General features: G+C 40.9%; 1 protein-coding gene across 2 annotated transcripts in view; it reads left to right on the top strand.

Moving 5' to 3' along the window:
- The first annotated feature begins 4,399 nt into the window (after positions 1 to 4,399).
- Positions 4,400 to 26,644, top strand: part of plxna4 (plexin A4) — a 238,369-nt gene continuing 216,124 nt past the window's right edge. Inside the window, exon 1 of one of the 2 annotated variants that reach the window (XM_005733435.1) lies at positions 4,400 to 4,874. Coding sequence is in view for 1 of the 2 variants with exons in the window: in XM_005733434.1 (XP_005733491.1) it covers positions 5,343 to 5,355 (13 nt within the window). In the remaining variant the exon portion in view is untranslated. Of the gene's footprint in view, positions 4,875 to 5,275; positions 5,356 to 26,644 lie in introns of those variants that run through there. The other variant, XM_005733434.1, reaches the window with a different exon arrangement.

Genomic DNA, 26,644 nt, shown 5'->3' with positions numbered 1-26,644 from the left:
AAACTGCTGACCTGCTGGGATTTTCCCACACAACCATATTTAGAGAGAATGGTCTGAAAATACCCGGTGAGCAGCAGTTCTCTGACCGAAAGGATCTTGTTGATGCCAAAGGTCAGAGAAGAATGGCTGGACTGCTTTGAGCTGATAGGAAGGAAACAGTAACAAACTTTTTACAGCTAAGTTTTGCAGAAGAGCATCTATGCCAATGTCAAAACTAGAAGCAGTTTCGCTACATCAGCAGAAGACCACACCGAGTACTACTCCTGTCGACTAGGAACAGGAAACCAAGACTACAGTAAAAAAATGGAAAGATGTTGCCTGTTCTGTAGCAATCAGATGGTAGAGTCAGTCTTCTTTTGAATCAGCTGTTCAGGTTGCTGCTGCTCTAATAGTCTGTGGGATATTTTCTTGGCACACTTAGACCCACCACAATCTACATGAATATTATACACCCCTTTTATGTGACATCTTCTCATGACTGTTTCCAGCAGGATAAGACACCATGTCACAAAGCTCAAACTTGTTTCTTGAACATGACATGACCTTCCTGTATGCAAATGCCCTCCACAGTCACCAGATCTCAGTCCAATAGAGCACCTTTGGGATGTGGTGGAACAGGGGACTCACATCTTGGATGTGCAGCTGACAAATCTGCAGCAACTGTGTCATGCGATTATGCCAATATGGACCAAAATCTCAGAGGAATGTTTCCAGCACCTTGTTGTATTCATGCCATGAAGAGTTAAGGCAGTTCTGGATCCAACCCAGTACTACAAAGGTGTAACTAATGAAGTGGCTGGTGATTGTATATGAACCAGTGTTTAATCTCATTTTTTTAAGCTGAAAAGCAAATATACTGTTTGGAAAAAATAAAAACTTAGCAAATGGTTAACTTAAATTGCTGGGAAAGACCGTTAATTATCTTTCATAGCTCCAAAGCAACTACTCACGGTCTTTGAAGTTGTTGTCCTTTTCTCAGCAACTACTGTACTAAGCTTGCTTGTTCAACCTTGAATTTCTAACTGGCTTTAAACGAAGAGCAAAAACGATAAAGCAACATTGCTCAAAGCAAACAAATATTGTTTGGATAATAATCTCGAGGCAACCAATAAATGTAAACTTATTTTGTTATTTAGCTCTGAGCTAGCTAAAGTCTCATAAACAGATGCATAAGAATCACCAGCACCAGTTTGCTTTCACGGAAAACTGTAGATATGAAAGTATTTTACTTTACTTTACGCATGTCTGTCATTTATGTAAAAACACCCTGTATATTTAAGATGTCAAGACAAATATGTCCTTGGGTTTAATCAATATGTATATGGACATGCAGAACACAGAAATGATTGCACTCCTATGATAAAAAAAAAAAAATTACAACCCTATTATCATTTGATCCCAGCATGTTTGATCTGAACACAGACCATTGCCCTTTACATTAATTTCAGAAGGTCACACGATCCTGACCCTTTCACAGAATGACTATTGTCACTGTAGATTGCAGCACTATTGATTTGCTGTGCTTTGAAAGTTATCTGATTATTGAGCTCCACAGACTGTTGATTTAGCTCTGCTGGCACTGAATAATTAAATGTGGCCAATAGGTATGTCAGTATCTATGCTTTTCATCCTCTAAATGACCTCAAAATCTGACATGAAGACCGGAGTATTACAAATGAACACATTTTCAAATCCGCTGCTTTTCCAAAGAGATTTTTTGTAAACCATCACCACCCAGCAAAACAAAGACATGGTTGGTTTTATTGCTTAAAATGATTTACAAGGGGTAACTTTTCCTCCGAGGTATCGCTGAATTCTTGAATCTAAAAATCACTTCTTTTTTTTTTTTTAATAAACCATCCCCCCCTTTTTTGTATTGATTTTTAACTTTTCAAGAAATTTTAACCTGTTAAATAGCAAATTTAGGACGTAAAAAGCACAAAACTATGGTGCATCTGGCCACAGATTCTGATAAGTGTATTCAAACTCTTGGAAAAAGTCAAAAAGACTTTGAAACGAATGGATGTCAGGGTTAATTGCATTGAATGTGTTAAACCTTGTATTCCCATCTGGTGCAGTACTGAAGCCTTTAATTTTCTACCTGTTATTTGGTTTGGTTATTGCTCCATACAAGATTGCATACAAGTTTCTACTCATCCACTTACCTGCACCACCGAATTTACCAACTACACCTGTCATTGGCAGTTTAAAACTATTAATTGGCTCAGCTGTGTTGTCTACCTTGTATGCCATAAAGATTGGGGCAGTGTTTCTGTCAATACACAAATCCAACTGATTACGGTGAGAGCATTTAAAATCAGATAAACCGTTTTTAACTTTCAAACCTTTACTCTGGCATTATGCTTTCATTTTCTTCATGAAGGATGTGGCTCTGGTCGAAAATCACCAGTGAATACGGGCTGTCTGTTAATGGGGAAGAGCGCCCCACCAACACAAGCTCCAGGAGGGGTGGCACACCGGGCCCAGGTGTTGCCAGTATTGCTGATTGCCATCAGTCACCCCTCCCCCACCAGCGGCACCAGCAGGAGAAGCAGCTACACACAGAGCAAAGAATGTCCCAATATGCACATTTTTCTTTTCCCCGCAGTAAGGCAGAAGTTTGGGTGAGAGTAAAGACTAAGACTATATGAAGCAGTTATTACTAATCCTGCATGACTGTTTAAATTGCTCTATCTGCTCAGACTAACAAGTTTAGTGTTGTAATACTGCCACCGTAATGCTATAATTCTGCGTTGACTCTCTACAGTAGATGTGCCGTGTTTCTGTTTCCGCTCGCTTAATTTACAGGCAGGAATAAATGACGTTCGTAGGTAGTAGATCATTATAATGTAGTTTTCTGGGATGTTTGTGTTACATTCGTGCCACGTTAATGTTCTGGTACAACTTTTTTTTTTTTTTTAAAAGATTAAAAACGCTACCGCAAACAACAGTCACAAATGGCCACACACCGTTGCAGAGTCGCTGAAGCACTTACAGCCTTCATTTGTGTTTGTCACCGTCAGTGGCTGTAAAGTTTCTCTGGCCTGTAGGTGGGGCTCTGATGCAGTGTTTCAAAGCGAGGGACCTCTCTTGGAAGCGAGAGCACGGAGGGAGGGAGATGAGGAAAAGAGGGAGAGGATGCTGCAGCAAGCGCCAAACCGCTCTATACGACCCCTAAACGCACACCACAGGATTAGACATTAAACAAGGATGCATGCCATAGAAACGAATTTTTACTCCCCACAAGTTCTTTGAATAGCTACCGCTCGTCTTCATTATGATTTTTGCCAGATCAAATCAAATTCTAATATTTAAGACCACCGGGGAACATTTTAAAAGTTATCTTTGAACTGGAAATATTAATCGAAAGAAGCCTGGGCAGGTTCCTAGTGTGCAAAATTCAGTCGATGATGATGATGGATTTCTTGTGAATTCTCTATATGAATATAAGGCAGCTATTTTATGGAAAAATGCATTATTCCAGCACCCACGCTGCTTATTCCTGATTACATAATTAGGCTTTTCGAATATTAATGGATCAAAACGTAGGGATGGGGGGGGGGCTCCTGAGGCACGTTTAAAGATCATCAATGAAAAAAAAAATGCAATGCAGGTTCTAATCCCCCACATCTATGCAGGATTCGTAATTATGCTGCTGTGTTGCCCAATCTTTATCTTTAAATGATCCTGCGATTAGGTATTCAAATCCGATGATCTGATCATTTCACCCCGGTATTGTAGCGTATTTGTGTTAAATTCCCCTTTGGCATTGCCAAATCCCATTCTCAACGGGATGAATGCATTACATAAACCGTCTGCTGGCTACGGGACCCATACCTAACTGTATAAACCTCTATTTTAACAAGGCACGGGCTCCATTTAATCCCACATCATACCACATTTATTTTATTTTATTAGGTGGAAAATATACCTTTCGAATTGCTTATCTCTTAAGCTAGGAAATGTACTTTTTTTTTCTTGTTTAGAGATGCTGACGCCTACAAAGCAACTACACAGGACCCCATATGGGGAGTTGTCACACTTCCTATAGTCTCATATTGATAATCGTGATGATGTGTGCTTTTATTTGTAGGCTTTACGCACTCGGTGTTATTATTATTATAGACATAGTTGCCAAGGTCTTAAAATGTAAAGAAAACACTCTCCACTTCGCCTCCAATCTAAGAGGTTACTGCCGGCAAGTCATGAACCTTGGTGAAAACAGTCGTCTTTTACAGCGGACGAAGCTCCGTGCACTAAGTCCCTCCCGGCTTGGAGATTCGCTGTGAAGCTGCAAACTCCGAGGCAGCAGCCTACTTCTCTCTCTCTCTCCTTCTTTCTCTCTCTCCCTCCAGCTCTCTCTCTCTCTCTCTCTCTCTCGCACTCCGCTGCAGCACCCTTAGCACCTCAGTTGAGCAGGAGCACCGTACTGAGTCACATCTATACACACACGTTCTCTGCACGCACATACACGCACACATACGCGCACACAAGCACAGCCTCCTGCGGTATCCCATACGGCGCAGCGGCTTTTCCAACGGCATACCAAGTGCGTCCTCGCCGGGAGATGGGAGGTGCGGCTCCCGGGTCTCAGAACACTCTGAGAGGCTTAGTAGAGTCCTGCTGATCGGGGATGCTGCTGGAAGTCCGCCGCTGTTTCTTTCTCCCGTGCAGGAATCGCTTCTAACTACACCTTTACCGGGGATTTAAAGTGGACAAGCCGTCTGATCAGGATATAACATTACTCTAAGCATTTCATTTTTTTGTGAGGGGAAGGGGGGAAGAGTAGAAGGAGTTGGGATTGCTCTGGACGTGCCTCTTATCCGCAGTGTCGATGCGGCTGCGGCTGTGAATGATATCTGCATAGATTACAGGTAAGGAACGAGGCTTGTCACTGCGTTAGTTCCCACAACCGGGACTTATATTTGCAGGCTGTGGTGGGCATCATAGCCGGGTTTGAGGTTCCCCACTGCACCAGCCAGGTGACAAGAGGCGTGTTGCACCTGTTCTAGCTGCGCCATGCCCGCTCTGCGCACTCCGATAATCGGTCGGATTTTGTTTTTAAAATCCATTTGGATCGTCTCATTATATCCCCGAGGAAGAATTGTAGGATAAAACCCCCCAACAAATTCTGCAATTTGTTTTAACTTGGGACCTCAAGTTGACCGAGTTTCCTCCGTTTTCATTGGCTATTCGTACCCTTCATCCCATGTGAGCCACGGAGAGGTGCGTACCCAAATTGTGCTCGTTCCTCTTGCAGCGGTAGCTATGACGGTTCAAAACGATATTATTTGTCGGGGATTCCGCGTCGGTTTTACGCAGTGTCTTCGGAGGATGAAGCAATGTGTAGGACTGGTATGTAGTGGCGCTCAGACTCCTGGACCAAAATTAAGATATTGGAGGTGGCTGAGCTTTACGAAATACAAAGATGGAAATGGAAAACTACCCGATGTTTTATTACATATGGTATTTATTCATTTCTGTGGCCTTAACAAAAAGTTAACACCTTTCTCAAAAATTTCAGTCATAGTTCTTTCAAAAAGTTATTTAAACCGTTCAGTATTGGAATATTTCCTATTATTTTAGGTTTCCACGCAGGGCTGAGTGTATGCAGCCTGACCCTGTTCAGGCACGCTGCTAAAGAACTTTTCTAAACAGTTTCACTGTGGCACAATCCAGCATGTGCATATCACAATGTTTAGTTATTTTGTTCGTTTAATTGCGCTTTCCTGACGTTTTTTCTTTCTTTTCTTATCTACGGTTTGTCAGCTATCTCAACCTGCAGGAAAACCCACGTTAATGTGCCTCAAACTGAACACTGGGACATTTCTCCCCGTGCGGATCCACGGTCGTAGGGTCCGTGGTGGACGCCTGAAGGCTTTTGAACTTGACCGATGTGGATAGAGCACTGCGGGATGTACTTCACGTTAGGTTTAGACGAAAAACCTGACTACATGGCATTTGGTCTCTCGGGTAGCAGGCTACTCAGTTTAATGTAACTTTATCTTAAGGCTTGGATTTTATGTTAGCACTTTCATTTTCATGTCGGAGCACACCACGGGTATGATTTAGGGCTAAACTTAAAAAAGGATTAAGGGATCATTTCAATTGCTTTGATGTCGTAACAAAAGAAGACACTAAAGGCGCATTTATGACATTGTTGTCTTTGCCACAGGCACTTTTATTCGCTTAAATGATATTCAAGCCTTTTTATGTTGAGTAGCTTATAAACCCAGCTGTGGCTGTCTGGTGTGCTGATTGACCTGCCGAGAGAAGATTCCAACAATAATCCACAAGAATAGATTTTTCTCATGCTTTCACTTTTCGTAGATCACATGCAACAAAGTCAGTGATAGAGTGATGAGAAATTTTTCTCTCATCACTTAAAGATATTCAGCGTCTTGAAATAATGCATGTAGTTCTGATAACAGCAGCTTGTGGCACTTTGCTGTCAGCACATTGGACTTAGTCTAGATTTTGGTTGTACACAAGGTAAATCATCCCCTTTGGCTCAGCCTTGTTGTGGGTCACTTGAAGCGATTTCTAGAGATTTAAGCAAACTGTGCAAGCTCTGCCCCGCGGTATGATGCAGCTCTTCAGTCTCCTCCATCCATCTCCTCCTCCACTGCTTTCTCCTTCCTCCCTTTCCTTCCTCCCACCCTCCATTGCACCTCATGCACGGAAAGCAGCTTCTGCAGCCAACCAAAAATGCAGATTTGTAGTACAGCATCCACAGTGAGCACTCTGAGCTCCTCTACTGGTTTTCCCCTCCCTCTATCCACCTGCTCTCCACACTCAATGCATCAATTCAGTGTTGCCCTTCAAGTCCCTACTTGATGTTACCCTAATGTAAAGGAGTGCGGCAGCATTTTTACACAACTATCTCGCAAAATTGTACTTCTAGTTGTGTTTTTGATGAGCTCACCAAAAGTCTCATGCTTGTTCAGTGCAAGAGGATGGCTGAAGGGACGAGGCTATGTGCTTTACAGTCCATGAGGGGCAGTGTGGCTCATAGGATTAAGTGGATTGATTGAGCTCATGTACATGGCTGACGCTGGCATTAATTTTGATTTTGTCTCAGTTCCTACAGTGAATTATGTGTTATTGCAAGTTGAATAAGTGACTGTGAAATAGTTGTTATACACAATGTTTTATGACATTTGCTTAGCTGTGCTGTGGGTTTGGAAGGTAGTGAAGTGACTGAATTTCATACATTTGGCAAAGAGGGCAACATTGGCATCAGAGTTCACCCGGTTCTTTAACTACTAATTAAAGCAAATGAATACAAAAATATGTCTCTTTACTGATTAGTCGTCCACTAACTGGTGTTTTAACTATCTGTGGTGGTGAGGTGGTGAACAGCAACATGCATACAGGAAAAATGCATTCAGCTTATTCTTCTGCGCTTTGCGATTTAGGCTGGAAGACAGCCTTCTGTGTTTTGTTTCCCCAAAACATGCATTCAGAATATGCACATCTATCTTGTTTCTGAATGTTCCCATTTTTTACTCAAATTGTCTGTGCGCTCAGCTGCTGTCAAGGTCTTAAGGCAAAAAAAAATTTGATCCCTGAGCAATTTGCGAGTCATCTGTGTTCAGCCTCCTTGCCCTTCGGCCAAATTCCAGCTCAGTCCTAAATTCTTAGCTCTCAGAGCACTTGGCAGTACTCATTCTCATTCCTTCCCTTCCCGTCTGTTTCCCTTTCTCTCGACGTGTTGTCCATCAAGGCCTGCCTATAGGAATTGAAGCAGCATCCTTTATCTGCCTGTAAGCACCTCATATTGACATACAACCCCCTGTCTGTCGGCCAGTGTTACGGCTAGAGGGCTGGGGTTTGGACCCGGAGAGCACAGCCTTGTCAATATTATGGCTTGCTAATGGATAAACTCTCACTCCAACCTTGGCAGTAAAAGACGCTCATAGCAGTTTGGTAGCGGTCCGCTTGCAAGAATAGGCTCCATAGAAAATCTTTGCAATGTGTTCGTGTCAAGGGGGGGGGAATTGTGAATGAATATGAGTGGGAACTCTTAGTAAGATTTGCTGTAGCGATATAAATGCCTGGTAGCAGTGTAGGCAAGACCCAGCGGAAGTGTGCTTGTGTGTCTCTGTGTGGGTGTGAATGATGCATCTGTGACTGGCTGGCGAGGTCCTATATGAATACTCGGGTCCCAGAGACGTATCGTCATGTCAGACTGAATGATGTGTCTGTGGATTGGACCTGAATGGAGCTCTCTGTTTGTTCTTGTTCTTTTTCTGTTGCTCTCTTTCTCACTCCATGTCTCTCTCTCTCTCTTTCCGTCGCACTCACTCACTCATACACACTTACAACCCTGTGGGCTGCGACAGGACTACCAGACACAGGCTTGTGTCCAATTAGACTCCCTCCTCTCTCATGCCACCAAACACCACCGAGGAGATTGCAAATTGTATTTCCGTGTCACCAACTGTTCTCCCCACTATAATCTGTCTCCCATATTTTAGGACAGTCGGAGACATGTTTCTTTAACAAGAGAGGCAGGGATAGTATAAAATTGGAAGAAATATTTTTCGGTGTCTATTAATCCCTTCTTACTTGATCAAAGTTGGATTCTCTTGGCTTACTGGAGCGTGATAACCTTTTTCTTTGTTCAGGGTGAGCGCAATACATGGTGTTACACTTTGAATTATCATTCCATTGATGCATAAAACCCATCTTTGTTATCTTGTCTGTATGGACATGACCTTGGAGTAAGCTTAAAATCTGGTATGCAATGTGTGATTGGGTTTTAGTTGACACTGAAAAAGATGCCATCTCTGACTGACGGCCTGATGGCTTTAATCTAAATTCCAATTTAGAGGGGGTGGGTAGATTCTATGCTACATTAAGGGAATAATTGCTTACAAGTATGTAATTAACCCCTTTTTTTTTAATACACTGAAGAGGTGCATATTGATGTTTGCACAGCAATAACAGCAGAGATATCAAGTGAGGATCTCCAAACAATAGGCGTCGTGAATTCTGTGGGGAGAAATCAATACATGTCACCGCGTCCAGTTTAATGAGAATCTTTGTTCTCTCTGAATAGTTTAGCCGTTATATGCGGAAGAAGAACATGTGAGTGCATGTGTGTATGTAGACACATACCGTAGTCAGCATCTTGGCCACAGAGTCCTATTAAGCCGTTGCATGCCTTTATAATGGACCCCAATCCATGTACACGCTACTGTATCACAGTCGCACCACTTTTTATTTTCTCCTTCCAGGCTTCTATCATGCTTTCTTTCATCTTATTACTCAATTCTCCTCTCTCTCCTATGGTTTCTGCCTCTAGCACTCTCCTCCCATATCTTTCTGCCACACTCTAAGCTGCCAAGCACATAACTTTATCTTTGTGTATTTGTGTGTGGGGATGGGCAGAAAAAAAATCCAGACTGTTGTGTCATTGGAATGACCTATGAAGAAGGATATAAACCGAGAAGGAGACATGGGATGTTGTTTTAGATGAGAATCGGGGAGATTTGGAAAGTCACCGACGTATCAGTGGGTTTGCCAGACTGCTCCTTTTGATAAGACCATATTAAGCGTTTCTCCCAGGTTTCTATGATTCATATGGAGCCGTGAGTCTGATGTATAAACAGCTCTCTTTGATGCAGCAGCAGATGACACGCTGTGGCATATTGGCTCTTATGCCTGTGTGTGCCAAGCCGAGCATGACAAGCAGTAAATTAGTTTTGTTTCAGATGCATGAAATGATGAGAAAATTGCAGACTGTCTTAGGGCATTTTTTTTTTTTCCCCTTAGCTATCTCTCATTTACTCCTTCACCGAGGCCTCAAGTCCACGCAAGGATTAGGCGCCTAATGGTGTTTTAATCATGCCTGTTGGAAGTATGGGCGTGCAAGCATGTACGCATGTTCTATGAATCCATTTTTGACAAAACCTTCTCAATATTTTTCATGCAACCAGTCATCATGTGAAAATTTATCTCATTATTCAGTTCTTCGAATAACAAGTTTTGTTTTAAGTGAGCATGCAATAAGAAACTATGCTTTTATAGTATGTTTTTTATAAGCCAAAATACAAGTATGTTGTTTGTGAGTCCATGGATCATCCTCTCGAGCAACAGCAGGGCTGTCAGTTTGTTGTAGCAAAGGTTATTGGTAGCATGTTTGTGCTTGACACTCTCGTCCCTACTCCGCTTTGACTTTATTGCTATCATAGCTCTGGATTGACCTCAATAAGTGCTGTTCTTTAGAAAAGTTAACATTTCAGCTTGAAAAGAGAATCCCTGCTTACAGCGCTAGGTACTAAAAGAGGTCAGCGGTTTCTTTTGGGATGTGAGCAGTTAAAGTGTTAGCTTTTTTTTTAGTAAGTAATGAGAAGTAGACAAATATTTCTTCCAGCTTTTTGGTAAATGCATGTCTGGTAAATCTTGGAGTACATAACTTATGGAACAGAATTATGTAAATAAACTAGACAAAACAGGCAATTGTAATCAGCTACATTTCTTAGAATGGAATTTTATAAAAATGGTAGTGATTAGAAATCCACTTTTGAATATGCTCTTTTCCACAAAGGCGTATCTTTTGACTAAATAGTCGCTCTGGTACTTTTTTGCAGTAATGCCTTCCTTTGGAATATTTCTGGACAACATGGGTCAACAAAGCTTTCGAGGAAAATTTAAGTGCAACACAATCCAGGGTACAATTTCATAAAGGCAAATCCACATCTAGACAGGCAGCACTCATTTGCCAGTATGCGATCAAATTTTGAGCATTGTCCTTGATTGGTTCTCTTGTTTGAATTTGCACCGCCTCTTGTGTGCCTGTCAAATCAGTCTGTATTGCTCTAAGCTACTTGAGTCTGCCAAGCCTGCGAGCAGCCTACCGCGCCAAGGCGAGTGGCAATGTCTTTGGACCAGAATGTCTTTCAGTGCTGGAAATTCAGCAATATTTTTCTTTTTGGAATCCAAAAAAGACTGCGGCAATGAAGTGCTGCAGTAAAGTACACAGAAAGCAGTATTACTATACATTTGTTGAGATGACCGGAGTATTTAAAGTTAATATGTCTCGCCATTCTTGTCGCCCCCACACACTCTCTGTTCTGCTCTTTCTTGTACCCTCTCTCTCTCATTTCCTGTCTGCTGTGAGTGTTGGCGGTGTCAGGGGGCATCAGTATTCAGCGTCACCACAGTAATTGTGAAACAGTGGGTTCAGAAAGGACCCCTGCTGTTCTATAGCCAGAAGGCTGAAGGGAGGATCTACTTTACTGTAATACCCTCCCCTACATCACCCACCTTATTCTGTCTCCCCCTCCCCCCCCAGGATATATCATAGTCTAGCAGCATAATGTTGGGGATATTAAGGAGAGACTTAACAAGGCTTACATTGGGTTTTGTGTTATTCTTCTCTCTGTGTGCTACTCCCTTTTGAGTTTGGGATTTTGCCTTCCTTGAGTATATTTTATTTTCTTCTGCTGATGGGATTTGGAATGGCTCGTGTCTGTGCAAATGCAGTGATTGACTCTTAGCCAAGGCCCAATTCTCGCCAACTGCTGTGGTGAACAATTTGTTGCTCTCCTGGAATAAAACCCTTTTTCCTTTGTCATTCTTTTAAGTCTCTGACTTTCGGTGTGATCGTATTGATTGCTTTGATTAAACTTTTCCGAAAAGCGATGATTGCACGAGAATGTTAAACTTAGGACATGCACCTCACCTCAGCTATTTATCTGCTAATTATCTGTTTGGTTTACTTTCCTCGTTGTCACGCTTTCCCTGTGATGTTGGTGGGACTGATGATCATTAACTGATTTAATGAAATCTTTCTGCATGCTGGAACTCAGTCAAATGAGGTCCTGTTAAATCTATCCCCTATAGTCACTCACACCGTCCTTACCTGCTACCCACACAACTGTTCCTATGGCAACATGATTTGTCAATTGAGAACCCCTTCACAGCAACTGTAATTACTCATGTGCTTACCTTGAAAAATAGTAAGCGGCATTAAAGAGACACGGATTGTTGATTCTCTGAGCTTCTTACCTTTCATATGACATCAAAAGGAGATGGAACATCATCTCTTAATATATTAATCGGAAGATCATTGATGCTTGTTGATATTCTAACCAGTGATGACTGTGTCACTGTAGATATTGATTGGATTGGCTGAGTCTTGTTAGTGGCTGCTGGAGTGTTTGTAGTCTGGCACTTGTCATACCCTTAGGTATTTTTTTCCCATCCTTCCATCTTGAGCAGAATGGACCAAAGGGCCGCAGCTATCTTTTATTGATTAGTTAGAAAAATGATTGACACACTGGAAAGAACTTTTGGTAAGCTTCAAGGTAGTGCTAAGAGAGTAGGGAAACTCAGCTGGAAAAAACCTGCTGACTGAGATGGTGGATATTGCCGGGTATACCTTCGCCATCAGGGAATACCTTTAACAAAAAGCAATGTACATGGTGTGCAACAATGTTTAGGTCAGTGGTACATGTCAAACTCCACATGATGGCCAAGGCCTAAGGTTTCTCAGCTAAACCTTTGCCCAGGGCGTGATACGATCTCTGCTGGCTTTCCTTTCTTTTCATATTGTATCCTGCTGCTATTTTTTTCCATGGAAATGATACACCCACCTGTGGCTTTCCACATGACATAAAAAATGTGTTTTGATCCATGGTTCAGTTCTTTTGCTGACATGGCCATTGTAGAATTTGTAGGTGGTGAACAGGAGTCAGCATGTGCATGATGACGAGGACAAGCCTCCTATCCATACATGCGTAAATGAGCTATATTTACATTATAACCAGTTGTTTTTGGTTCAGCTATTTTTGCTAGGTACTAACCACTGCAGCAAACGAAACCTGCTGTTTTAGAGATGCTGTGGCTGAGGCAGCAAATCATCACACTTTGCCCCTCAGGGTTGCTCAGATCCTCATACTTACCTATTTTTCCTCCTTCTAACACATTGACTTCAAGAGTTGACTATTCACTTGCTGCCTAATATATCCCACAGTTTGGTAGGTGCCACTGTAACAAGATAATCAATGTTCTTTACTTCACCTGTCTGGTTTTAATTCTGTGGCTGATTTGGAGCATATAGAGCCTTTCAGTACTGAGCATACATCTCCTTTTTGCCACCTCCCACACAGAGCACTGGGAGTTCCTGTAGACATAATGCTCCAAATCCCTAGTTGACAGACTAGCAGAGGAAAGGTTAGCCACTTTGTTGTATTGCATCAAGCTATTCTCCCTCTCACTTTTTCCCTCTGTTGGCTCAAAAAAAAAAAAAAGGCTGTCCCCTCTCTCTGCGAGTCTACAAACGTAACTGTGGAGAAAGCACAAGGTTTTCATCTCTCCCTCCCCCTTCTTTTTTTGTCCATCCATTATGCATTGTCATGGCAGTCCTTCCAGCTGAGCTTTGATTGGGTTGTTCTGGGCCCACCGGCAAATCTGGCAACCAGATAGTTATGTGGTGTGTCTCTGTCCATGTGTAAGTCGGCGTGTGTAAGAGGGTTTTCTTCATGTCTCTGGGAAAAAGCAATGAGATGAGGTAAAGCTTTCAGAAAATCAAAGTATAAAAATGGCCATGACAAGCAGGGGAAAGACGAAAGCAAGGGAGGATGAGAGGGAGGAAGAGAGAGGGGTAACACGCTGGATAATAATTTGCATCCTCTCACTTGCCACTGTGAACGATGACTGGCTAGAAAGCTTGTCTGATGTGTTTATGCCGTAGGCTTTGAAAGATGGAGTTAAAGGGAGAAGGAAAGTTTAAGGGGAACCATGCAGAGGGAAGGGAGTGGTTGTGGAAAGGCATGTAATGAAGTGTAAACCTGCCTAAACTCAGTTTACCCACATCTTAGTTGTTGTGATGGCGCTCACACATATCTCAGCTGAAGATTTTCTTTTTTAATGTAAATTCATTGCAATGTACACGCCACCCGGCTGAACACCACCGTCTGTCAGTTCTGATGCACACTTTGCACTCTTGTACCAAGAGTAGTTAACCAATGAGCTGGAGCAGCTCCACTGGGCAAACTGTGGCTGCTTTTTCTGCATTTTATCTGTAAAAAGTTTTCATATCACTGAATATTGACAACATATATGCTGAGACTAAAATCAGCAGACAAATTAGTTATACTAGGGTCCAGCAGTTCTGCACAGACATATTTTAATTCATGTCAGCTGGCGGATTTGTAAATAGTCCTGCGTCTGTAGGGTAGCTCTGCCTCTGTGCTTAAGAGCTGTGCTTCCTTTGGCGTCTATCTCGGCAGCCAATAAACCCGGTCCTGGAAAGTGAGTATTCCTGCTTTGTGAAACCTGATCCCAGTGGATGGTTAAAAGTTGACAACACAAGTCCTGTGTAACAAGACTATTGATGTGGGGCCACCTTTTTAAAACTTCTTGGCAGCAATGATTCTCTTTGTGTGTGTGGAGTCCTGGGTCACTACACAATCTAACTCAACAAATAATGACACAAGACGTAGAAGAAAGCTGTTATCTTTCTAAGTTTTGACCATTTTTCGCTAAACAAGTTTTAAGACATGTTAAGTCATGTTACTGTAGTGGGAAGATGATACTGCAAAATGCCCTAGGGATCCTGCAGCAGGAGGGATTTTGTGTATGTTGCACATTCTTCATATTCACACACACCTTTGCACGTTTAACTGTTTATATGCCTCAGTCACGTTGAAACATTAGATTTTGGTTGACATTTTATTTTGTAATGGTGCAAAAACAAATTTGAAATCCCCCATAGTTATGTCTATTTTGCATACTGTATGAAATACTTTGAAATATTACTTTAAAATGTCCAAATTAACCCTTTTAATGAGCATTGCATCTAGTTTTCAGATCATTCTTAGTGTCTAGGGTTTTAGCTCCACCGTCCTTCTAGTTTATACTCTTTGAATTATCCTTATTTGAGCTCTCATAGTTCAACGAGCTACAGCATAGCAGGAGAAATTTATTAGCTAGGTGCTCATATAAGCTGTGTGTTAGTGTTTGCATTACCCTCAACAACAACTGCTTATCTACACAGGGTGCATAAACTCTTTTGCATGAATGACTCCCATGATGCATCATTGGACTCATTAATTAGATATTAACATTGTCAACATGTTAATAACAAGCCCAAAGGAGACCCTGCACTGTCATTATTGACAATTACTTGCAATTACTGGCAATTACTGACAATTACTGGCAATTACTACCAATTAAACCATGCCATTCTCAGTCTTAGTAGTGTAAAAACTGCATGCTTTCTTCATAAAACAGTCAAAGAATGACATGAAATCACAGATGTGCACGTGTGATGCATGCGCCCACAGTAGTTACATGTTTTGAAATAATCTGAATTAAGAGTGAACATGTTTAGTTTGCAGAGCGGCTAAAATATCACGTTATTTAATCACCACAATTCCTTATCATAATGATTTTCTCATTTTCTCTTTGACATTTTAGGGAAGTGACACATCCACTTCTATACTTCTGCTCATTTATCAACCGTTTCTTCTTCTACCTCTCGGTCTGTGGTAGTACTAGTTGTACAGCACCATTGGCTGAATGTGTTTAAAAATGGAATATCTCAGCAGCTAGAAGGGCACTTCTGACACATGCTGTCAAACTGCTAATATTTCAGTTTTTCCAGACCATTACGGTTGGGCTGCAAGTCTCTGCAGATGTAGACATTCTGTCTTCGCTAGCATGCCCAATATTCTCCATCCATTCCACAAGGTCTATACTTAGGTAATTTACAGTGGATAGACATGTGAACAGGCTGACAAAGTATGACGTGTGCTGTTTCTAGAAGAAGAGTGGGGACTGGGCTATATTTTTCTTTCTAACTGAAGCACCCGTGAAGTCAAGAGTGAGACACAATCAGAGATATGTGACAATGACAAGTTCCTTTGTATGACAGTACATCAGTGTCTCTATCAGAATTTAGAGCTGTTAATAGATACATCTATTTGCTGTGATTCACAAAAAAACAAAACAAAACATTAAAATGGAATGTAGTATTTAGTTTTCCACTGAGGCAGTCAAAGTGTCTTCCCGACATGCACCGTTTTCCACTAATCTGATGGGATCTAAATCAAGTCGCAGCAGCAGTCTTAGTAGGATATGCAAGCACAGGATTAAAGTCCTCCTGAAGAAGCCCAGGCATCAGCAGACATTCAAGGACCAACGCAGACTTTTGGCTGGCATGGGGAGAGACTTTGATGAAAGTGAGGCTGTTCTCGTCCAGCAGCAGAGGGAATACGAGGACAGGGTTCACAGAGAGGAAAGGGAGCTTGTGAGGCAGAAAAGGTGACGCCGACTCAGCTGCAGGAGACTCAACAAGACAATCTCTTCACAGAAGTTTTGAGCCAAATGTCTTTGTTTGTTTACCGCAGCAATTCCACACACTGCTTTGACTCCACCTTGACTCTTCTCTAACATAAAAGTAACCGTATTCAGAATAACAGACTGTTGCCACATTAGTTGAAGCTAGCAATAATGCATAGCTTGTGATTCTAGTGCTTTAATACGCTGATTCAACTCGGTGATCATTTGTAAGGCGGTAGCTTGTGCCGCTCTCATATTGTGGGTGTTCGAATTATTTATTAAAGACCACCAAGTATAAATTAAAAATAATGTTTATTGGTTAACTTGAGCATAATTTCAGAATGATACTTTATGTAATCGTTTAATCATAATAACAGTGATTTTTCTCTTGGCTTAGTAGATCAGCAGGGCCTGGATACATTTTTTGGAAGATAAATCGAGAGAAACAAAGAGAATAACAAGTTCAATATAGGCCAGTCAGCTGACCTTGTTCCAGCTGTGCGTAGTAAACCAGAAGCTGAGATCTTTAAGACTTTTCTTCCATGGATTACGAGGGAGAGCCGTAATCCATGAGCTTTAAGCAAACCAAATCATCCACGGAAGTGATGAGGCTCACAGATGTGCATGGTGCTACAGCGATGTGTATATGTGTGTGAGGCAGAGAGACAGCGAGATGGAGTGGGTTACAATAGGATGGATTAATAATTTTGTTTTGTCCAATAGTTCATTCCTTGTCCTTTATACCAAGCTTAACAGAGCACACATGCACCTTATACACATGCACACCTGAAAGATCAGTTTTTGAAGAAATAGTGCAGAAACAGATGGAGAGATCAGAGAAGAAAAAGAAATCTGGATTTTTTTTTTTCCCATTTTAGTGTAATCACCACAAAGCCTTCTAAATTATCAAGCTTTCATGTCTAAGAAGTTAATCTCAGAGGTCAAGTCTGTTTTAGCTCCGGAACAGAGAGACAGGAAGAAAAGGAAAGAAGAGGCTGCATGCGGGTCACACAGGATTTAGACGGAGAACGAGACAGAGGTATGAATGTAAAGAATGAAAGAAACTGTCATGAGTAAACATCTGAACTGGGCCAGGTCTGATCCTGCACGGAGACTCAGCTAGGAAACCCGATTTAGTCAACAGGCGACTTAAGAAGTTATTTTGTCATGGCGTAATAGTCTCTTCATTTTTTTTCTTCTTTGGTGCCACAAGAGCTGTAAGCACCTGAAAATAAACACCGTCCTGATGGATGCCAGCAGTGTCTCGGTGTCTGAGTGCATGATAAAGCATATGGGATGTCAGTGATAGCGGCCCCTATTTGATGTGAATTACAGAACTTGACTTACATATGAGCAGATACTTTCATTTTAAGTCTGACTGACTCTACTGTCCTTAAAGTACTATAGGGTAGTATCTGGTGTGTAGCTGTGTGCACTGGTGCTGTTGTGACTATTTGACACTTCTGTGATTGGCTTTGTTCTACCAGCAGTGTTAGATTTCTATCCTTGTTAATGTATTTAAATATTATGGTGACAATTTACATGTGCTTTCCCTCAAGGCATCAGTAGTCTCTCTATAGATCAGTCTCTTCTTAAGGTCTGATCTATTGTGAGTGAGTACTCAAAGTGTGCCTGCATGTTGCATGATCAGGCTTTTTCACAGCAAGCATTTTGGCATGTAATAACAGGAAAGTAAAGGTATAATTAATTATTTAATTGGCGTGTCCTATTTTCATGACCCTGGTACTGTTCAGGCTCTTGTGGTCTTTGTTACTGGAACATCTTGCCAGGAAGAAACAGTGTTTGAAACCAGACTGAAGCTGTGCTGCTTTCATATGCATTTGACTACTACCAAAGTGTCAGATTGATGTGCTTTGCTTACTACATGTAACATGCATTTTTTGTGTATATGCATTCTGTAAATGAACATTTTTTCTTTCTTTCTTTCTTTCTTTTTTTTTTTTTACATAAACCTCATAAATTCCTGTAAATTTGATGCAAGTATAACCCTAAACATCATCGTCTGTAGCTAGAGTATACTGTTTATAATGACTGGAGGTCTATAGTCTGCCATCTGCAAAATGAAGTGTTATAATTCCTGATTTATTACCTGCGTAAGTGGCTACTGGCACGCTCGGATATTGCTCAGTGACAGAGGTGGGATAAAGAGAAGGGGTGCTAATGTGAAAGACCTTTAAGGATGCCACCCCTGTTGGAAGTGAAGTCTTATCACAACTCAGTGAGACTTGATTAGCGATTATTAAAACCTCAGAGGTGCCTGTGTTCGTGCAGCTGTTAATGCCGTGCCGACAACTTCATTAATATTTTGCAACAAACATCTTAAAATTACATCGGCTGACATTATTACATAAGATAAACAGTTATAATAACTTGCCCCCGCTTTCTATTTGATGAACTAAGTAACAAACTATTTCTTAATCACATCAAGCATCTCTGACATTTCTAAAATGCAATTATTTCTCCTCGGCAATCGACATTCATTATGTGTTATCTATGAAAAGCTAAGGTTGGACGGTAATTTTGGTCATGCTGGTGTGACGGTGAGGAGCTTCAATTGAAAGAGCTTGAGATAGAGCACTTGCAAAGTTACTGATGAGCAGCAGCACAGCACAGATCCTGGCTTAAAGGTAGCAGCAAACCCATTTCACTCGCTTTAACCAAAACACACAGAGCACGCTACATTGAAGTGTCTTGTTTCAGTGTTTCTCATACCGCAGCAAAAATATCCACAGTCATTTCAGCTTCGAGCAAACTACGACTCATAATTAATTACTGTGTTGAGAGGAGAAAGGGATACCAGGGATGAGCTGGAGAGAGAGGGTGAGGGAGGCAAAAGACAGATAAAGAGAGCAGGGGGGGGGAATTTGGCTCGTGAAATAACCGAAGAGCTGAGGGAGGAGCTGGGAGGAGAAGAGGTACAGGTAAGGAAAAACGGATGGATGGAGAAAGAGGAGGACTTAAGGTGGTGCCATTCGGCAGCTGATGGAAGTGAGAGCAGATACACGGCCCTGCATTCCTGTCTGCTCGTTAGAGTAGGGAATAAGGGAATTGGGGGGGAAAGAGAGAGAAATGGTGGAAAAAAAGGCTAGAGCCTTTGAATTTATTCTATGAAAGCGGCTGTCAGACAGTGCCTAGCAACACCCTTTAAGAAGGAGGATTCCTGGCTGCATTAATTGTAATTACAGCAAAATATCTCCTTTTGATTCAGAGTAAGTTGATGTGTCACAACATGCCTATATCTTAATGCAAAATCATCAACTCCTGCATGCATGCTTCCTTTTAAATATGGATTAAAGGGAAACATTAAAGCCCTGTTTTACTCTTCGCATAATCATACTTGAAAGTTTGCCACAGTCATCTTCAACTCAACCTTTTATTTATCATTTAAATCTATTTCAACTGCTGTTTTGTTATTCTGTGTTTTGCAGTTAATTAACAAATAGCGATGACGCTCTTTCATCATGGGTTTCTTAACAGGGATCGTCTGATTACAATCCTTAATGGGTTCTTAATCATTGTGGGGACTATAATTGATTAGAGATTCATTAAGTTCACCCTTTTGTGGTCGCTGCTCTATGTGAAACCCAAAAGCCCCTCCTATTCAGGAAGTCATACACAGTCTAACGAGCAATGTGCTGATGACAGGCCAGTGGGCTCTTCAACAGTCCTAATGACATTAGAGCCTCTTGATCTGGACCGATAACACACTCTCCCAATCACAGCACGCATCAGCACCCACTGCACAATGGCCCAGCCCGAGCCAAGAATGTGTGTGAGTGCAGAGTTTATCAGTGTGTATGTGAGTATGTTTTCTGAGTGACCTTATTTTGGATCCAAGGACTGTTTTGAGTGTTATACTAAAGCCATGAATGATATTGTAACTGAAGACACAATGCACAGATTATTTTCTGCACAGAAAACATTCTTGAGGGGCCGACTCAGAGCGTGTGTTTAGAAAAATGAGCACGATTGAACGCCATCCCACTAAGGAGGATTTGTAAGTCTCAGATGTGAAAGAGGAAAAGAGAACGAGTGGCAAAAAATGAAAGAGATTGAGCAAGGAGTGGGGATGGGCAGATGTCAGCTATTTCTCTAAAATCCAGAGGGGTTCTTCAGTTGGATCTTTGCCTAGACCCCTTCTTTGAAATGCTCTTACTTACTCTAGGAGCATGAAAAGAAAGTAGAGACACTCAGTCTGAGAAAGCAGAAAGTTTGTGACACAACTCGAGTACCTCACACTTAAAATGGATCAGTATAGCAAAACACATACATGTTACTTCTGTGGGGGAGACTGGGCCAGTTGTAATGGGGCAACTGTAATGCAGCAGAAACGACCTACAGTAAAAATGCTTACCCTGCACATGCTCATTAGGATTCTCTCTCTAGATTTTAACGTCAAATATTTGAGCTACGACACCCAACAGCTAAATGAGAGAATACAGCCTAAACATTTTTAAGTTACATTATTAGATACTTCTACAGTAATGTTATTACGTTGCAGTTTTTTTTGTTTGAGATGTAAATGATTAATAAGATATATTTATTCAGTGTTGTAATTGCCCTTAATTACTTTACTTACTTCTATTTGTACTATTCGCACATACATATGTTCCTTTCATCATAAGATGACTAGTGTATTTCAAGTACTCTGAGTTATAAAGGAAAAATGTTACAGTTACCCCCAGTCTTCCCTATTAGTAATATATAATCTGTCTGCTTCACTTTAAGGAGGAGGTTTCTTTATATGACCATATGAAGCTGTGCTCACATTATGGTACCCCTATCTATTTAATAGTGAAGTAAAAGTAAGTTGGTTGTGTTCTATAGAAGAATTTAAAAGACATCTCCCCCGCCCCCCCATATCACCAATACCACCTTTTTTTTTTTTTGGTAAAAGCCAAAAGCCTAAACATTTCTTTATTCATGCAAACGCAACGAGGACTCTTTAGCTAACATAGCCTATTGTAAAGCTGGATTTAGTGCAAGGCAAAAGGCAAAAGACAAGTGTGTTCCATTCATGACGGCAGTGTTTAAGAATGACAACCGGAAGCTACTGGGTAACATTATGTCACAGAAATGTTTGCCATGTATTGATAACTGCACCAAATGGCTTCTGACTGCAGTTTCAGTGAAGCGAGTGGGCATATTTACAGTGTTGCTAAGCTCTTGAAGGCTGTTTTTAGAAGTGTTAAAATAGTTTGAAATTTATTATGCTAGCAGAATTACTTGCCAAGTTTTCTGTGCTGGTATTCCGGGTAACACAGTGACTAGTGATTTGGTATTTTAGTGCATTTCTCACATGTATACCTGTTAACAACGACATGCAGTATATAAAGAGTGTTTTATGTGGTGTGTGAGTGAAAGTCATTGGTTTAACTGTGGATATGCATCAAGGCAATGAGAAGTCTCTGAATCACTCAGTCCAAGAATTAAAACATGGAGCTGAAAATGAGAATAAGAAATCTACTTTAAACAAAATGAGTAGTGGAATCATTTCCATCAAAATCTGCTGTTTTAAAAACTCAGTTATTGCTTTTAATAATTAAAAAATGCATTGTTTACGGCGCCTTGATGCTTGTAAACACTGCTGATTGCTACATCTGTGGTTATAAAGTCTGAATCTCTCAGTCAGTTATCTTCCATTCATGTGATATGTACCCAGTTGACAGTACAATCCCAAGGCTTTCTTTGTAATATCAACAGCTCTGTGGTGGATTAGACCTCCTAACCCTGATCTTGACAGGGTATCTGGTGACAGTAATCCATGCTGCTAATCCATGTCTTGATGTAAACACCAAGGACACCCTGCTTTCTCTCTTTCCTCTGTGTCCTCCTTGTTTTCCCTTTCCACTGCTACTTTGAGAGAAATGGGTATTCCATCTGTTTTTTTTGTATCAGCAGGGGTTAGCTCAGCTTGATAGAAATGTTGGACTTGAGCCCTCTTTAATCATTGCTTAAATTTTTGTCTATTCCTTTGTGTGTGTTTGTGTGTGTGTAAGTGAGAGAGCTACATAATTATTGCACTTCTTAATTTTCTCTTGCTGTGCTTAATAACAATAATAATGAAATTTAGCAACACTGATTTGTTCATGGCTCTGAACAGGTTTGTAACTGCCTCCCAAAGTAATAGTTTTTAATTACTGTTTTTGAGTTGGAGCAATTGTTAGCTTGTGTTTCTTTTACAAGCAACATGTTATTATATGTTAAAGTGCAGAAGTGCAGAAGGAGGTTTGCCTCCTGGATCTAAAACAAGTAATTGTAGCTGGGGGACTAAAGTCCATTGAAGACATGGCCATACATACAGGTCTGTCCGTGTTCTGTACACATTAGTGTTCATGTACACATCAGTGCAAACATCTTGAACCTTTCCATTTTGCTAAGAAATAGGCGTAGGGATTTAATAAAACGTGCCAACAAATGTCATATCATGATATCAATGATATAGAGATGCCATGTCTTTATATTTCCTAGCAAACACAGCAACGATAAGATAAGCCCAGGCATATCTGACAGCAACAGTAGCACAGAAAGGAGTTATTTCAATAGCATCCAAAGTTTTGCTAACCTTAGCAGCACTAGCCTTGTTTTCTCCCTTGCTAGCATTCACATCCCTCTGCAGAACATGGTTACGTGTTGCCTTGTTTGCTTCATTATAATGCAGTGCAATTTATTCTGACAAAATTTACATGCAGCTGTCCTTTTAAAACATTTTTTTTTTTTACATGAAATTACTGCAGAAACGCGTTGGTTAGCATGACTGCTATCTGTTTACTTTCTCCTCTCCTCATTTACAACCTTCATTCACTGAGAGAGCAAGAGGTGGCATCGTAACATTGCTAAACTGGTAGTTGTTGATGTACATTAATAAAATAGGAATAACACCTTTAACGGACTACTATTTCTGGCACCTTCTAGCAGGGGCAGCATTTTTAAAATATCTACTCAACTAGTTACACACATTGCTAAGTTTTACCTTAATTTCCATTGAAAACACTACCTAGGCTGCCTTTGTGCTTTCATTTATGTTATAATGTGTTACTGTATATACTGCTGTGTTACTACAACTGCACTATAACGCTGCTGCTCCTCCTGGCACCTTGTGGCAATAGATTCACGCCTTATTTGCACTAATAAAGGCTGCTGCCTGCCAGCTGCAATCTACGGAGCCCCGCAAGGGACATGGGAGAAAAAAAAATTAAGATGGACTTTTGTGAGATCTCGCAAAACAAACTCGGGATCTCGCAAAACTTTTCCGAGACCTGCTGGTCTCGAAGCCGACCCGGAGGTCGAGGCACAATGTGCCAGGAGAGCGGTGTTCCTCCCGGCTGTAGTAGGTCTTGACCTTCCGTTAGCTTCGAGATGGTGGGTGTCAGATCTCCGAAAACGTCGGAGCACTTTTGCAAATATGTGATGTCTTGTAAACCGAGCAGGTATTTGACGTTTACACAACTACATTCACGCCTCAAAATATCTTAAAAGTGACCCAGAAAGCGTAATATTACAACTAAGTAGCTGCCGCCATTGTTGGAATTCATCTCGCAAAAGTTTTGCGACCCGAGTTAGTTTTGCGAGATCTCGCAAAAGTTCATCGTAATTTTTTTTCTCCCATGTCCCTTGCAGGGCTCCGTAGCAATCACTGATGAAAGTATTTATTTATTTATTTTTATCAGTGATTGCAGTGAATGAGAAATATCATTATCAAAAATCCCCTTGAAATATTTTGATGCAATTTTGAGGCTATATTGCTGGAGGACTATTGCTCAAGACCACCTTAAAAATAACAGGAAAATAACAGTTTCAAAACACAAATTCAGACTGTCATACCTTAAACAAACTCTTTAATCAAATTGAGGAATTGTCAGAACTGGCAATAAAGCGCGAGGGTTATAAACTGTGTCATAAGATGGTCAAGCTGTAAGCTCATTTTCTTAATACTATTTCTAACATTGTAGAAATGAAAATGTGAAGTGCAAAAGCATGCATATATATCAACATATCATCTCTGTCTGCTAGTTTTCTAGTTGCCTCTGTGTCACTGTCTCTTTCTGTTCTTCCTGTCTTTCTCATCTGTGTGCTCTCAAAGTTCCAGTCCCACACTGGTTCTCATACATACACAAATGCATACACTTTGCTATTAACAATGCTACAAGTGCAGCTGTGCGCAACCACTACTTCTGTAGTAGTGCCCTTTTTCACTGCGCTACTACAGTACAGTACATCACATCTCACACCCAATCCAAACCACCTTGACCATTAGCACTAACAGCCTCCCATAGATCTGTGCAGTCAGATTGAGTGGACAGGCAAGAGTGGATGTATAGCCTGATGCTGTGCTTGTAGGGACCTTAGCCTGTAACACCATCCTTGCTATGCCCAGCCTTGCCAGCTGATATAAATCAACAATACACACCAATATTACATGAAAAAAGGGGACACAAGTGGACTGAGCAATGGCTAACACCGCTACCACTTAAGCCAAAGCCACAAAAGGATGATGATTATTTCCATTTTTAGCAATAGTGACTTAAAATCATCTGTCCATTCTGAAATTATCCCATCATCTCTACATTTTAGGCAAGTGAACAAACTACTTGTCTTTAATCATTGTCATATCACTGCCCGTTCCTTTGATAAATGTATGTATTGTCATTCATCCATCCCCCTCCCCCTTTGATCCTGTGAAAAATTATCCGAACAATCTGGAAACATCGTTTTCTCTAGAATATAATGAATTATCTATAATTACTCCCCATGTTACTCACTCATAATCTCCTAATCCCATTTGATTTAGTGTTTTTCTGTCAGTTATTATTTTTGAGCATTTTTACTCTTTGAGAAGTTAAGCTGTTTACCAAAGGCTTTGACAGTTTCTTCATTTCCAAGTCATTTCTTCAACATAAATGCCCCCTGTCACGCTATAAATAGTAGAAGATTATTCTGTTGAGGCTTGCTTTTTGTTGTCTCCGTAAATTGTCATCTCTAGCCAGGCCTCTCCGTTACACAGTCGTCGGCAAAGCAAAGTGGCTCCTGTCATATCCATGATGGTTTCGCTTAACATTGTTGTCCCTGAAATTAGCTTTACATCATCCAATGATAAGATGTGTTTTTGTTACTTTTATTTTTTATTTATTTATTTTTTGTTATCTATTTCATGAGTAAAAGTGACACTTTTACTTATATGTTAACTAATTGGGCAGCATGATGGTGTAGTGGTCACTGTTTCGTCACAGCAGAAAGGTCCTGGTTTCTGATCCAAGCTGGGGCCTCCCCACTCTTGCATAGGTTCTCTCTCAGTGCTCCAGCTTCCTCCTTTAGTCCAAAAGTATGTTGAGAGGTAACTGGTGGTTCTAAACTAGTTATAGGTGTCAAAGTTGGCCTGAAGGGCATAAGTGGAAAAAAGGTGGATAAATTTTGTTTTACATCAACTTGCAAAACCCAGATGTTCAAAGATAGTGTGTTAAGTTATCATACTATTTCTTACTTATCATACTATCTTGGAACATTTGGGTTTTGCAAGTTGACGTGAAACAAAATTTCATACCAGCAGGGCATATGTGCAGGGTAGATGCTGATGCTTGGTCAAAACACTGGTGCAACGCTACTTCCTGTCTGTGGGTTGTTTGAGGTTTGAGAAAAATTTCAGACTGCCACACTGTGTGCATGAAAGGCAGGTAAAAACTCTTTTTTTGTTTGCCTGCATATTTGTGATGTGTAGCCATGACAAGGATGCACACATATCTCCTCACTGCTTCTCTGATTTCTCAATCCTCTTTCATCTCCTCTTCTCATTCAACAGTTTCCCTGAAAGCAAGATACCACAATTAGGTTGTGAAAATGCATGAATGTAATGTAAATGACAGTTTCAGTATGTCTTGCCTTTTACGTTGTTGTTTTACAGTAATCATGTGATTTCTTCTCTGACTGGCTCCTGACAGCTTTTAAAGGCAAAGCAAAGTGAGACAATGGAAACATACCAATTATTTTTTCTAAATGCTGAGCTCAAACTCTGTTTTTGAGTTACAGAGCTGGAGATAATGCACACAAACACAGGCACACACATGCAGTGTTGTTTTTTGCCCACAGCTTTAGCGATACTGGAAGTGTGTTCTGGAGAAAGAGTGTTGATCATGAATTCTTTAACAGGTTTTGATGTCTACGGAGCTGCAAACACATGATTGTGTGCAACAGTGTGTGTGCTACTTTACTCATATTTGTAGTGTAATTCTACATGGCAGATAGCCCAGAGCAGCCAGACACACAATTAGGTCACATAACTTCAAGTCTCCTTTACCTTTTCTCATCCTATCTACTTTATTTGCTTGCTTAT

This window comes from Pundamilia nyererei, unplaced genomic scaffold, assembly GCF_000239375.1.
Source record: "Pundamilia nyererei isolate P.nyererei 1_Seehausen unplaced genomic scaffold, PunNye1.0 scaffold00052, whole genome shotgun sequence".
Lineage (NCBI taxonomy): Eukaryota > Metazoa > Chordata > Actinopteri > Cichliformes > Cichlidae > Pundamilia > Pundamilia nyererei.
Note: the sequence above shows the minus strand (reverse complement) of the source record. Positions and strands in the feature narration are given on the sequence as shown.